The sequence below is a fragment of the Periplaneta americana genome, chromosome 11 (genome assembly GCF_040183065.1).
Source record: "Periplaneta americana isolate PAMFEO1 chromosome 11, P.americana_PAMFEO1_priV1, whole genome shotgun sequence".
Taxonomy (NCBI): domain Eukaryota; kingdom Metazoa; phylum Arthropoda; class Insecta; order Blattodea; family Blattidae; genus Periplaneta; species Periplaneta americana.
The window spans coordinates 93,451,215-93,467,472 of NC_091127.1; the positions used below are offsets into that span (position 1 = coordinate 93,451,215).

A 16,258-nucleotide genomic window follows, 5' to 3' on the forward strand; every position below is an offset into this window, starting at 1 on the left:
ACAATCCCATTTCTTTACGAACAAATTGGTGTATTTATTTTTGTGGTATATAAAAATTTGACAAACTTATTACAATTTCAAAATGGGAACTTACGTTTGAATAACCTTATATATCGATTGGGAAAGATTTTGAAAATGTTTGCTGTTGAAAAGAAATTTATTCTCCTGTTATTAGCATAGATAACTTTTTAATGAGAAAAAACGTAAGTAGGCATTTTATTTCTGAATATGGTCGAGAACAGACCTCCCCAGGAGTAGGTGAGGACTTCTTTCTTTTTTGTTAATGTCATGCATACTGGCGTATAGCCATTTGTGATTCCGCCCTTTTTCTTTTGCTATTATGATGAAGAATACTGGTTCTGAGATTGGGGCACACAAAGAGCTGTATTTAAGCATGGACCAACATAGGCCATGGCCCAGGGTGGCAATTGTTGGGGGATCGGCAAATTTTTGGGCTAGCATTTTTTTGTACCATACTCGAGTTGTGGAAATTTGAGAAATTTAATACATGCATGCATATGATACAAATGTTTTACATTTGTACTATTCAAACAATAGGTATTAATTAACATATATAACAGAAAGTATGGTTGTCAAATTATAATATACCAGTCAAAACTTTACAATTGCATATGTGTCACTGAATTAAAGCTTGTAAGTATTTTAATTGTTACATGACAATTCACATACTTTCAAACTAAAGTAACACCTGCTGTATGCAAACATTGGCAACTTATTAAACTCATTAAATACCTGAAATTAAAAAGACTCCTTTAGGTTAAAAAAATAATTATCCGACTTTGAAGTTAGGAACTGATTTATGTTCAATATTTTTCTTCTTCCATTATTGATATCTTATTCTTTAGAGTAATTTTAAAACCATATCATTCTTGATTACCTTTCATAAATATAAAGTTTCCAACACTTTTCATTTCAATTCATTCTTGTGACAAATATGTTGGCTGTTTGAATGAAAATCCACGAACTATTAGGAAAAACACAGGAATTTTACTTGAAGCAACTAAAGAGATAGGTTTGGAAGTAAATCCCGAAACGACAAAGTATATGATTATGTCTCGTGACCAGAATATTGTACGAAATGGAAATATAAAAATTGGAATTTATCCTTTAATGAGGTGGAAAAATTCAAATATCTTGGAGCAACAGTAACAAATATAAATGACACTCAGGAGGAAATTAAACATAGAATAAATATGGGAAATGCCTGTTATTATTCGGTTGAGAAACTTTTGTCATCCAGTCTGCTCTCAAAAAAGCTGAAAGTTAGATTACTGGTTGTTCTGCATGGTTGTGAAACTTGGACTCTCACTTTGAGAGAGGAACAGAGGTTAAGGGTGTTTGAGAATAAGGTGCTTAGGAAAATATTTGGGGCTAATATTTGGATAATGGAGAAAGTTACACAACACAGAACTACATGCATTGTATTCTTCACCTGACATAATTAGGAACATTAAATCCAGATGTTTCAGATGGGCAGGAGATGTAGAACGTATGGGCGAATCCAGAAATGCATATAGTGTGTTAGTTGGGAGGGCAGAGAGAAAAATACATTTGGGGAGGCCGAAATGTAGATGGGAAGATACTATAAAAATGGATTTGTGGGAGGTGGGATATGATTATAGAGATTGGATTAATCTTGCTCAGGTTAGGGACCGATGGCAGGCTTATATGAGGGCAGCAATGAACCGGGTTCCTTAAAAGCCATAAGTAAGTTGGAATGAACAAGTATGCAAGTTATGATGTGCTTAAAGGCGGACAGCTGTGATTGTTACATGACAATCTTAAGTTATTAATTCTTAAGCTAGGATGTGAGAAAGATTAAGAGGGCTGAATGTAAAAAACAGTTAAAACTTAAATTAGTTAAGGAACAGACAGTGTTTAGATAGTGTGATACATAAAATAAAGCATATTTTCAAAGTTGTCTTCAGAAACCGAAGTGAATACAACTTCAGTGTTTTATGATACTTCTATTACAGCTAACTACGATACTGAAAGTGAAATTAATGGCGATTTGATGTGTACATATAATGAAAGTAATGGCAGCAATGTGTGTGGAAATACAATAAGTAAAATTAATGATGATCCAGTGATCTGGGCAATAAACAAAGTAATGAGATAGAATTCCACTAGCCAAGAAGTGAAACAAATTTTGAAAGATTTCAGACCCAGCAAAAAGCAGGATGGTGATCGCTGGAGGTACTAAATTTTAAAATTATGTTCTATTTAATAATGCTCGCAATTGCCGAGGTTATATCAGCATTGCCGGTGTGCCAGAATTTTGTCCCACAGGAGCTCTTTTACACACCAGTAAATCTACTGACATGAGCCTGTCGCATTTAAGCACACTACCGATTGACATTTAAAATTATATTTCATTTCATTTCCTATGTATCATTTCCTCTTTTTCACTACTTTCACTATAACATTAATATTATTCAATTCTCTGTCTTCGATTCGATTCAATTTTCGTACATAGGTATTCACGTTGAAGGGAGAAAGGCAACATTTTTAATGGCCCGGGTTGCAAAAATGTTCAATACAGTCCTGGGCACCCATTAGGCCTGATTCTGTTTGTCCAATATAATTGAAGGAACACCTATTAAAACTTCAGAGAAAAGATTATCTACCTCTTCATTAACACCTAAAATTAATATTTTAAATAAACTATTCTGTGAAATCAAAAATATTATTTTAATTACATATCATTATTTACACAAATAGATCACCTGCTAGCAATAGGTTTAATGGAAAGATGAAGATGAAGGTGATAATGACTACGAAATGAGTCCAGAGTTCAGCACCGAAAGTTACCCAGCATTTGCTCTTAATGGACTGAGCGAAAACCTCAGAAAAAACCTCAACAAGACAACTTGTTCTAAACAGGATTCAATTTTCGGACCACTAGTTTCGCAGTCAGACATGCTGATCATTGCTCCAAAGTGGAGGATGCAGTAAAAAAAATAATAGGCTGAAATTTATAACTTAAGTATCAAATAAGCTCTCTCATGGCATGACTAAAATTCAAACTTGGTACCCCATTCTTTTTAAAATCTATGAATAGCTATTATAATACTGTTCACTAATTCATTTCAGGTAAGTATATTGTTTCTCTCATATGAAGAGAGAGAGAGAGGGGGAGGGATATGGAGAGAGAGGGAGAGGGAGGGAGGGAGAGATGGAGGGAGAGAGGGAGGGAGTGAGAGAGAGGGAGATGGAGGGAGGGAGAGAGAAATGGAGAGGGAGGGAGGGAGGGAAAGGGAGGGAGAGAGGGAGGGAGATGGAGAGGGAGGGAGAGAGGGAGGGAGATGGAGAGGGAGGGAGAGAGGGAGGGGGGAGAGGGAGGGGGAGAGGGGGAGGGAGAGGTAGGGAGAGAGGGATATATATATATTATTATTATTAGTTTATTATTACTGTACTGTAGTTATGTAATTATTATGTAATTATTTCTAAATTAACATTTACTACTGATTAATATGAAATGAATTCACATAATTATGAAACATGATCTTCATGTACGTACTTACTTTATAAATGTCAGTCTTCTCCGCAATTGCAAAATCACTTCTTCCAGCAAAGAAATGTGCAAATTTGCTTTTAGATCCTAATTTATATATATTGTCTTTAATAAACTGACTAACAAATGTTTTTCCACTTCCTGGATAACCATGAAAACTTAAAGCTAGTGCTTTTTTGGGATTTGCAACCTCCCGGAAATGTCCTCTCAAAGCTGCTACAACTATCTTTTGTGTAAGATGTTGACCAAATAGTTCATCTCTCAGAGAAGTTTCCAATCCTGCAACATAAAAAGATTTCATAGAGTTTTAGAGAAAAATTTTTACATGTCGTCCTACGATCATTACAGACAACTTCTATGTATGTACACATATAAAGTAGCTGGCCGTGTTTTTTTTTAAATAACCACCAAACCGTACAACTATCGGCATAAATTCAACATGCATATGAAGCACAATAATACAATTAAAACTGAGGCATGAAGTTGTTCACATCTGTAGCACTCCTTATGTTACACATGTCCCCTGGATGGTACTAAATGAATAATATAGGCCAACTTCCTAAAGACTAAAAATAAAGATGAATATTAATCAAATGGTGCTTATCAGTACCACTCCTAACCAGAACTGCAAGATAATGCAGTGGAATGCCCAAGGATTGTCTCAGTTTAAAATGTCCGAACTAAGATTTGTAGCAGTGAAAAACAACCTGTATGTAATAATAATTGTGGAAGCAAATATTAGTAATGAGAACATAAATTACTACAAGATGCCTGGCTACTACAGCCATGCTCTTTTTTAAAACAAACAGACAAAAAATACCAGTGGCATCATAAAAGACATCATCATATCTAAAGCTAATAATAAATGAAATGAATGACAGAGATAAAGCAGAAGTTGTGACAATACAAATTTGGAAGAACAAGAAACATTATGATATCTACAACCCACCAATCCATCAGCTAATAATAATCTAAATCTAGATACTTAATATTTTAGGAGAAAAATTCTCTCCGGTGCCAGGGATCGAACCCGGGTCCTTGGTTCTACGTACCAAGCACTCTGACCACTGAGCTACGCCGAATTCAATCCAGAATTTTTCTCCTAAAATATTAAGTGTCAATATTACAGATAAATTCTGTAGGACAAATTAATATATCTATAATATCCTCTTAGCTAGTAGTGCATAATAACTGCGGATTCCCGGCCAACAAGTCACTCTGCTGAGTGCGCTCCTAGTATAATGGCAGTTGACACTGGATACACGTCAACATATATATGCCTAACTTGGAGTCAGGCCACAAAGGGAAACATTGAAGAAGGAGAATTCGATCCGGTACTATGGATTGAATTCAGTGTAGCTCAGTGGTCAGAGCGCCTGGTACATAGAACCAAGGACCCAGGTTCGATCCCCGCGCCAGAGCGAATTTTTCTCCTAAAATATTTAGTGTCAATATTACAGATAAATTCTGTAAGACAAATTAATATATCTATAATAAATACGGGTCATTCTCATGAAACCCGTCATTTTTGGAACCCAAAAATGACAACAACTGAAATTGTAAGGAGATTAATTTTTTGCTAGGTATTGGTTAAAGGTGTGAAAGATAAGTCAGGTGTGTTAGTTGCCATGTCTAAATCTTCGTGTGCTACGAGAAATAAAACAAAATCAATTTTCAGATTCCACGGTGTCCACAGCATCTCCACGGTATCTACAGTTTTAATCCGTGGATTATTCGTTTGGTTCGGTAAAGGCAATTTGATTTACACACCGACTTGAAATCAATACTGAAAATAAATAAGTCACAAATTTTATTATTCAAAATAATATTAACTGATTGTTATTAGATATAATGCGATTGAGCCATGTTACAAAATGAAATAAGTATTTATGTTCGCTCGCAAACATATTTAATTAATAATGTGAAGCATCACTAACAATGATAAACGCATTAATTTATATGTTTATAAATAATAATACCATATTGGATTACACTTTTTTACTTGGTTATTTAACGACGCTATATCAACTACTCGGTTATTTAGCGTCGATGGAATTGGTGATAGCAAGATGGTATTTGGCTGGATGAGACCAGGGATTCGCCATAGATTACCTGACAGTCACCTTACGGTTGACGAAACCTCGAAAAAAACCCAACCAGGTAATCAGTCCAAGCGGGAATTGAACCCAAGCCTGAGCGAAAGTCCGGATAGACAGGCAAGCACCTCAGCCGACCGAGCTACGCCGGTGACTGATTTCACTTATTTCATGAAGATATTTAAATAGAAATAAGAAATGATTTACGGTTATAGTAATAACAATAATGATAAATATTTTACCTTTAATTCTGATTCTTTTATAAGTACATACACACGTATGCCCTACAAAAAAATAAGAACCACTTCTGTAGAAGACACGAACCAACTCCTTTACACAAAAGAAAATTTTCAATGACCCATACCACATTGAAATTTACACATATAACTCAATTCATTGAAAATTAACAAATTTTTATTTTCTTCACACCACTATACTGATGCGTCTTTATTGTATCACGTGATGCTTGTACTCCAAACTGTGGCTACTCTTGTGTCTGTAGGAATTATTCTGGCGAACAGCTGTGCGAGAAACTACTCTCTTACAGTGCTGTAGCATTTTATACGTCTTAATTGTTTTGCCACTTATGATGCGTCTTTTTTTTGGTATTCCCAAGAAACTAGTTCGATTAATTAAAATGTGTCTCAGTGAAACATACAGCAGAGTCCGTATAGGTCAGTTTCTATCTGATGCTTTTCCAATTCACTGCGGGCTAAAGCAGGGAGATGCACTATCACCTTTACTTTTTAACTTCACTCTAGAATATGCCATTAGGAAAGTTCAGGATAACAGGCAGGGTTTGGAATTGAACGGATTACATCAGCTTCTTGTCTATGCAGATGACGTGAATATGTTAGGAGAAAATACACAAACGATTAGGGAAAACACGGAAATTTTACTTGAAGCAAGTAAAGCGATTGGTTTGGAAGTAAATCCCGAAAAGACAAAGTATATGATTATGTCTCGTGACCAGAATATTGTACGAAATGGAAATATAAAAATTGGAGATTTATCCTTCGAAGAGGTGGAAAAATTCAAATATCTTGGAGCAACAGTAACAAATATAAATGACACTCGGGAGGAAATTAAACGCAGAATAAATATGGGAAATGCCTGTTATTATTCGGTTGAGAAGCTCTTATCATCCAGTCTGCTGTCAAAAAATCTGAAAGTTAGAATTTATAAAACAGTTACATTACCGGTTCTTCTGTATGGTTGTGAAACTTGGACTCTCACTCTGAGAGAGGAACATAGGTTTTGAGAATAAGGTGCTTAGGAAAATATTTGGGGCTAAGCGGGATGAAGTTACAGGAGAATGGAGAAAGTTACACAACACAGAACTGCACGCATTGTATTCTTCACCTAACATAATTAGGAACTTAAAATCCAGACGTTTGAGATGGGCAGGGCATGTAGCATGTATGGGCGAATCCAGAAATGCATATAGAGTGTTAGTTGGGAGACCGGAGGGAAAAAGACCTTTAGGGAGGCCGAGACGTAGATGGGAGGATAATATTAAAATGGATTTGAGGGAGGTGGGGTATGATGATAGAGACTGGATTAATCTTGCACAGGATAGGGACCGATGGCGGGCTTATGTGAGGGCGGCAATGAACCTTCGGGTTCCTTAAAAGCCATTTGTAAGTAAGTATGATGCGTCTTACTAATTGTTTACTTTTATATTCTACAGAAGAAAATGATTTTAATTGTTGTTCTAGCAACTCTTCTTCTTTATGTCAGAAGGAACTGGACGCCCTCTTAGCAAAGTATGAACTGCAGTGCGCGAGGAAGATTGGTTTGCTTTTTTCTTCTCTGTGATACGAGATGGAGTATAGCACAGGCCTATTTCATTATTTTTACATGTGAAAAAGCTTTTCCAATTTTTTTGTTAAACGTTTAAGGTTAATGTTTCGGCTTTTAGTTTTCGAATAACTTCACTACTTTTTATTAGCAGGAGAGCTTTTTGTATCCTTTCCCAAATTACTATGATTACATTGTTGAATATATTTGTTCTTAATTTTTGTGCAATATTCTCCCATCTTTTCTCTTCATTTTTCCTTCACTCTCTTAATTCTCTATTAGTCATGGCCGAAACTGTCTAATTTTTCCTTCCTTCTTCCTCTCAGCCCATATCTTACTCTCTGACGCTATGTAAGCAGCGTGCTTTTCAGGATCTGCTTCTGGTTCTATTTTCCTTGTAAGTTACACGTATCGACTTTTGATATTTCTTGAAACGTCAGATTCCTTACTTTTATAAATTTCTGTCTTTAAGCTTATTTTTCTTGTCCTTTCCTTATTCTCGTATTTTTTCCGTCCTCTAGTCAGGTCACCACCACTCATCGTGTAATACAGATACATGATACAGTCGCAATACTGTATCCATATAGAACTATGTAGAGACCGTATTTTCCAGCTACATCATAAATATCACATCAATAATAATTATCACGGCCTGTGAATTAAATATCCCGTTCTAAATAAATGCACGGTGTTTACAGCCACGGTGTCCACATTTCAGACTTTGCGCTGGTGTGTTTTAATTACTTTTAAGCATATTAATTTTTCCGATCATATTTCATAAATAGCCTATGAAGTCATTACTTACCCAGCAGTTGGTAATTCCTCCTTGCGTAGTTGAGGTGGCACTTTATCCACAGTGTCCACTTAAAAAAAAAAAAAGCACTTGCCATTCGATGCTGCTTTTGAACTTGATACACAAGTGCAGATTTTTTTTATGTCTGAGAAAGCACCGACAATTCACCATCTTCATCTTCCGAATGTTCTGGAAGCACCACATTGAACTTTTCCTTTAAAGCGGCAAATTCAAAGCGAAGAATCATCCGTTCCATGGCAAAGCTCAAAACTCGTGGACAAAAACTACATTACTTCTGTAGTGACATTGAGCACTTTTATAAAAACTGTTGTATATGGGATGTTTACTTCCTTTAACGCACTTTTCAATACAATGTGTTGTTTGCATTCGGATTGATAGTTTAAAGGTGATATTCATTGAAATTTATATTTTGTAGTGCGGAACATTCACGATGTCCACATATTTGAGTATTCCAAGCTATGCATGGCGGCAAGAAAATGTAATATCGACCTATGTTTAGGGTGGATAAGTAGGTGTAATAGTGCTGTATTCTTTACACAGGAGACATTTTGCAAGTTACAAGATATTACAGAAATCTATGCAGGGGAAAGAAATGTGATGGGTTTCGTGAGAATGACCCATATAGATAACATACAAATCAATAACTACACAATCATTATTGGAGATCTGAATGCACTATTTAAGAGATGGGGGTACAAACACGATAGCATAGTTGGAAAGATCATAGAAAATTTTATACATTCTAATAGCATAGAACTAGTATACCAAGCACAGGATAAACCAACATTTCTCCACAATTCAGGAAGCTCAACAAACCCAGATATTGGTATGATTGCAACTCCCCTTATAAAGTTGGACAGATATTGGATACAGGAGTGACCACCGAGCAGTTATACTAACTGTGAAAGACCCAAGAAGACAACCACCTAACAGTTCAAGCAAAACTTGAAATTTCAAGAAAGCAAATTAGAATCAATTCACAACTTTTACAGAACAAGAAATTTCCCAAACATCACAAACAAATAAAGGATATTTCAAAAGTCAGTTCAAACATTAAACCTCTATAAATATTATATTTGAGATAGGGAAAAAACAAAAACATCACAGTGTTGGGCAAACAACGGGGTTTACTGATGACTTTGGTCGGAAAACGAACCATAATTATGCGTGTTAACTCCACCATTAATTTTTTTAGTAGGTTATTTTACGATGCTTTGTCAACATCTTAGGTTATTTAGCGTCTGAATGAGATGGTGATAATGCTGGTGAAATGAGTCCGGGGTCCAGTGTCGAAAGTTACCCAGCATTTGCGCATATTGGGTTGAGGGAAAACCTCAACCAGGAATCGAACCTGGGAAACCTGGTTTCCCAGCCAGACGCGCTGTTACTCCACAGGTGTGGACAATAATGGAAGAAGACAGCATGTTACAGAACTTCGTCATTCCTAGACTGAGGAATCACGAAATGAAAAACATAATCTTCATGCAAGATGGCACTCCACACCATACCTTTACCTCTGCAAAACAATTAATTACGCAGATGTTTGGCGATCGTGTCATCAGTAGACACTTTCCAACAATGTGGCCTTCGCGATCTCCAAATTTCAATCCGGCCGACCTTTGGTTGTGGGCAAGAGTTTTTCTGACACATCCAACAACTCTACTGCAAATGAAAGATGCCATCTCGCAAGAAATTGCCAATATTCCAAAACATTATCTGCAAAATGCTGTTCATGGTGTTGCAGACAGACTGCTGTACGTTGAACAAGTGAACAGCGAACATCTTCCCAATGTTTCATAAACCCTGTTGTTTGCCCAAATTTTATAATAGTTATAGAGGTTTAATGTTTGAACTGACTTTTGAAATACCCTATACATTAAAGAGTCTCAAAACTTCAAAGGAAATAATGTACAAAAGTGCCTGGAATAGTATATCAAGAGGCAAAACAGCTAAGTATAAACCTTTCTGGTCCAAAAAGTTAAAAAATTTAAAGCAAGAGTGTGACCAGTTATGCCGACAGGCAGAAGAATTAGAAGACCCTAACAAGGTACAACAATGACGTAAAAAAGCTGTGGAGATGAAACTAGAAATTAACCGCAGCAAAAAAGAAAACTTCAACAACTTCTTGAAAACCATGAGCAATAAACAAAACCCACATAAACTCTATAAATTTGTTAGAACAATTAAAGCCAATAACTCAAAATCAACCCTAATAACTCACGAAGGCAAAAAACTAACAGACGAAAAAGAAATAGCTAAAAGTTCCTGCACACACTTAACCTCAGCCCACACCCTAGAGACAAAAAAACAACTGCACCGAAAATAAAAAAAAAAAACATTTACAGCAACATCAATGCAGAAGGCAACTGTTGAACTACAACCTTTTTTGAAGACAAATTCAAAATTGAAGAACTGGAAGAAGCAATTCAAAAACTTAAAACTTCTAAACAATGTGGACCTGAGAAAATATCCCCAGAATTTGTTAAACATTTTGGACCAAGAGCAGAGCAATATTTATTATCTATAACAACATAAGGATTAAAAAAAAACCTTTCCACACCTATGGTTCAAGGTAACAGTAATCCCAATACCTAAACCTAACACACCTAGAACAGAAATAAAAAATTACTGCCCTATTTCTCTAACATCAGTAACAGATAAACAAACCTAGAACAGAAATGTAAAAATTACTGTTCTATTTCTCTAACATCAATAATAGTAAGACCATGGAATGCATGGTTATGAGCCGCCTAAATTGGTATCTGGAACTCAACACCTCTTATCTCCAGAGCAAGCAGGATTTCATCTGAACATGTCCACAGCCCACCGACTGGTAACCATAACACAGGATATTAAACAAACATGAAAGTGTACTAGCAGTCTTTGTAGGTTTTCAAAATGCATTTGACAGAGTATGCAGGAGAAAACTCTTAATTAAAATTCAAGAACTAAATGTTAAAGGGAAAATGATCAAGCAGATGATTGCAGTTAGATACAACAAGGTTCAGTCAAACTTTAAGAAGCTTAAAGTAGGACTACCTCAAGGAGCAGTATCAAGTTCGATGCTCTTTAACGTCTACATTAACGACCTAAGTGAAAGAATAAAAAATATTCCAGGAATGAAATGTGCAATGTATGCTGAAGACGTTTTTCCTTGGACTGCATTTAGAAACAGCAGCAGAAAACACCACCAAATATTAGAAGAAAAAATCACAGAAACACTCTCCACAGTTAAATCATGGTTAGAAGAAAATAATATGAAAATTAATATTCCCAGAACAGTATATCAGTACTTTTCCCTCCAACAACATTCAGAAGAATTCCAATTACAACTCAACAATCAATATATCACTAAAAGTAACAGTACAAAATACCTTGCAATAACACTGGACAACAAGTTAAGATGGAATGTTTAAATTCAGAAAATAGTTGAGAAAGTAGAGAGAAGTGCTTCAATATTAAAGAGACTAGCGGACAAGAAGTGGGGTAGCACTATTGGAACACCGAATAACACATAAGGTAAGTTGGGGTAAGTGCACCCCCTAAATATGAAAGTTCAACTTTGGTGCATAGTAACACCTGAGCCCTTTTTATTTTAAACTAAGATTTTATTGGTATATTAAGTAGTTGTTTCTGTGTATTTTCATCTTATCAGTTGCATAAATTGTCGAAGCATGTTTTATGAAACAAATAAGTGACATAATTTTGAGAGTATGCAGTTGCCCCATGATATGGGGCAAGAGCATCTCCAGGCTGTAACTTTACGTGGTAATGAATAGAGCATAATCAAGGGTCAAGGAGCAAGTGCATATTCTCTGTTCTTTGAGCTACGAATACACGTTTCAAATTTCATTTTATTAATTTTTCTGGTATGTTATGTATTTCAGAAGAACAGTGTTTAAGGAGTAAGATTAACATTCCCCAAGATGGCAGGACGAATCTCAAATGAACTACAGAGATATGGAGTGAAGTTGCACTTGCCCCAGGAATGCACTTACCCCAACTCACCTTTCAAGACCTATGTAAAACTAATACTACAATATGGTGCAGAGGTAATCGCCACAGCATCAGACAGTGACATAAAAAAAATTACAGGTTGCATAAAATAGAACTCTTAAGGCCTGCTCCCACTTAGCAGAATCGAACCAAATCGAAATGAAAAGTCTGCTGCCAGTCACATCTAGTATAATCGAACCGAAAAGTACTTTTGTGTCTGTGTTTTGCCATACAAAATAGAATAATTCTACACAAGATTTATTAATTGTTCTTCGTTCATATTAAATTGTGATTTTTGTACACATACTATTTCAGCAATAACTATCAATAGCAAATGAATTATGCCGCCAATAGTGGATATGGTTAATTTGTTTTTTATGAAGGCTTCACAAGAACTTATGATCATATCCGAAACAATAAATTCTGTTCTGATAGTGGAATAAATATTCTAGCTCCTGAATCCTGTTTGATTCACTTCAATTCGACTCGAGATGCTGCTTTCTGCTATTTTCCATTTAAATACACTGTAAAGAGAAATTCTGTTTGATTCAATTCCGCTAAGTGGAAGCGGATCTTTAGAATAGTAACTGGAGCAGTAAGAACAATACCTATAGAAGCTATGCAATTATACATGAAAGACAAACCAATCGAACTTGAATTTCAAAAAGCAGCTGCAGTACTAGATGTAAACTGATTTCAAGTGGTAAAATGACAAGAAAAAAAAAGATATAACAGACAACTCCTTGAAAACTCAAAAATCCTTTCAACAAGTAACAATAACAATATTACTAAAGCCCTAGATAACACCTTCCCCAGTCAATCCAATAGATTACCACCATCTGGAACTTCAAGGATTCTCTGGCAAAAAGCTGATATGAACTCCATCCAAATAAAGCAAATATCACTAGCGACAATAGCTGAGAGGTATCCTGAACCAGATTGGTGGAGAGTGTACAATGATGGTTCAAGACTAGAGATCGAAGAAAATGCTGGGGCAGGATTTTACTGCAAAGAATTCGCACATTACACACCATAGGCAAAGGTAAATCAGCCTTTGAAGGTGAATGTAAAGCTAGAAGTAGTACTACTAAATTTAATGATCAGAATCCATAACTTCAGTCAATCTGGTAGACTCCACAGCAGCTATAGAAGCAATAGCATCAAATACCACACCTAAAATCCCATCAATAACAGAAAGCAGGAAACTGCTAACAATGCTCAGAAGGCAACAAAAACACACTGTACTACAGTGGATCCCCTCACACATTGGATTAGTGGGAAATGAACAGGCTAACCACCTGGCAAAAAAGGGAACCAAAATATCGCAACCCAAAACACAGTAATACAAGGAATTAATACAAAACTTGATCAAACTTATATTAAGCACATCAAAACAAAACTCTAAGGAAAAAGTGGATCAATACAGATATCAAAGAAAAACCCCTACATTCATTAGACTGCAAGGACGCTGTAGCCAAATTTAGAATTCTAACAGGGTATGACTTGCTGGCACACCATTTGAACAGGATGAAAATATTCGACACGAATACCTGTATGTTATGCAACACAGATGCTGTAATGAATGGAGAACACTTACTTCAGTGCAGTGCCCTAAGTAAAGACAGACAAAATGCAAAAGATATACATGTACGAGGGGGATCCAGGAAATAACGACCGTTTTGTTGTAATAATTAAAAAAATATATATATTTATTTGAAAAAACAAAGTCTGTTACATAACTGAAGCTTCCTTTACTTCTCTACATGATCACCACCTACATTTAAACATTTGTCGTATCTGTTCACTAGCTTTAGAATTCCCGCGTTATACTCCTCTGCCGCCAGTTCATTAAGCCAGGTGTTCACTGTCTTCTTCAACTCTTCATCACTTCCAAAACGATCCCAAAAGACAGTAGCCATGACTTTTTTGTGTTGAGAGAGTCTGTTTGAATTTTCTCGGTTTCTTGGGTGATGAGGGATGATGCCACTGACGTGATTGGCGCTTGATCTCTGGGGTGTTGTGAGACACCCAGGTCGCATCACCAGTCACAATTTGATCAAGAAAGGCGTCTCCATCTGTGTGATATCGCATCAAGAATGTCAATGCTGAGGCCATTCTCTGAGTTTTGTGTTGGTCACTCAGTTGCCGTGGAACCCATCGTGCACAGATTTTGTGGTAGCCAAGATGTTGCGACACAATTTCACCAAGCAAAGAACGAGAAATGTCAGGAAAGGCAATATGCAATTCGTCGAGTGATGTGCGCCTGTCTTGCAAGATTCTGTCGTTCACTTTAGTCTTCAGGTCTTCTGTGATAAGTGATGGGCGTCCGGGTCAAGTTTCATCGTGGACATTTGTTTGCCCATTGTTGAACATTTCGCACCATTTTCTCAAATTTCTTTCATTCATTACAGTATCACCATACACTTCTTTCAATTGCCGGTAATTTTCTGCAGGTTTCAAATGTCGGACATTCAAAAATCGAATCACACTCCTCACCTCACAGTCGGCAGGATTATCAATCACGTCGTTCATTTTGAAGTAACACAAAATGCACAATGGCGACTTGTTGCAACCAGTACTCACAACATTATGAGAACACATGTTAAGGAAGCCAGCTGACCTTCAAACAAGGAAGGGGAGTCAGCTGCGCGGCGGGTATGCGCGAACGGTCGTTATTTCCTGGATCCTCCTCGTAACTAGCCTATATTGGGAAGCAAGAAGGAAAATGATGTAACTACCAAGATCTGGGTCATAGGTAATCATCACAATTAAAACTAGTCCTGATGTTGTGATATATATAAGAACATGCATTCTAATCACGATTTAGAATGTTGAGAAACAACATTTATATGTGTAGATGCTTGCCGATTGAAAAATAGATACGAGATATTAAAGGCCCTCTCTGATGATTAAAAATCGTGGTTTTGCTTTTATATTTATTGTTATAGCTTTTTCTGAGAGAACTACAATGCAGAAAATAGCACTATCATACGACTTCTAGATCGTGAGTAATTCAACAATGAAAATATTACCACTTGATTTCGTGATGTTATCTTGTCCCAGCTCACATAGCAAATACACACCTCACTGTTTAGATCGCTCAGTATGTGTGGAATAAAACCTTATCAGTTGCAACTCTTGACGTAAGTGTAACTGGTGTGTCAATGGAAGAAAGAATTGAAAATTTAAACTGGTGCAGTTGTGGGGAATGTCAGTCTATGCCTAGAAGGGAAGAGTGTTTTTGTTGCCAAGGAAGTGCCATTATAAACAATCTGAGAAGAAGTGCAGAGAACATAATATTTCATGATTCATTTGAAAGTATAGTTTCAATTATACATACTCTTAATACAGCCATATATTTAATGATAGTGATAATATCATAATCCGTCTTCAAGAAAACAAGTCTAAGAAGGAAGAAAATAGAAACTTTTGGTATGGCAACATAATTTTTCCAAAATGTATTCAAGAAATATATAATTCTAAATGACACAGGTTCAAATTCCAAAGGTGCTATAATAATAAAATCAATCATAGCCAGGGATCAAACACGGAACATTTCTTTGGCAGACTAAAGCACTACCCATTTAGCTATCAAAGAGATATGGAATGCATGCATACAATGTTGTTTGGCATATATTAAAGGCCCTATCCATTTAAAAATCGTGTAAATTTAGTTTAAAAATTCTCATTTTCTGAATAACTGGAAAACAAATCAGACATCTCTAAGACAATGATCCCAGTGTAATTGTTGCCTGCAATATGACACAGTTACTTTCAAAGTGATTGTGTGTTGTGTTTTTGGGTGCAGCAATCGAGTGTAACAAAGAAAAGAAAAAAAAAAATGCCATAGCCTGTATCTTTTCACCATTTCCCAAACAAACAAATAATGAACTATACAATGCCTGATTGAAGAGAATCAATCAGAAGGGCTTCGTTCCTTTCAATGCTGTATATTTCATTCATTTTAGAGATTAAGGCTGGTATTCATAGTCGACACTTTATATCACCACTTTGCAA

General features: G+C 36.1%; 1 protein-coding gene across 4 annotated transcripts in view; it reads right to left on the reverse strand.

Annotated features, from left to right (window-relative positions):
• The window catches only part of LOC138709195 (torsin-1B-like), a 215,259-nt gene that overhangs the window by 161,317 nt on the left and 37,684 nt on the right, over nt 1–16,258 (reverse strand). For all 4 annotated transcript variants that reach the window (XM_069839782.1, XM_069839785.1, XM_069839783.1 and 1 more), the window contains one exon: nt 3,546–3,814. In XM_069839782.1, coding sequence (XP_069695883.1) covers nt 3,546–3,814 — 269 coding nt within the window. The remainder of the gene's footprint in view (nt 1–3,545; nt 3,815–16,258) is intronic.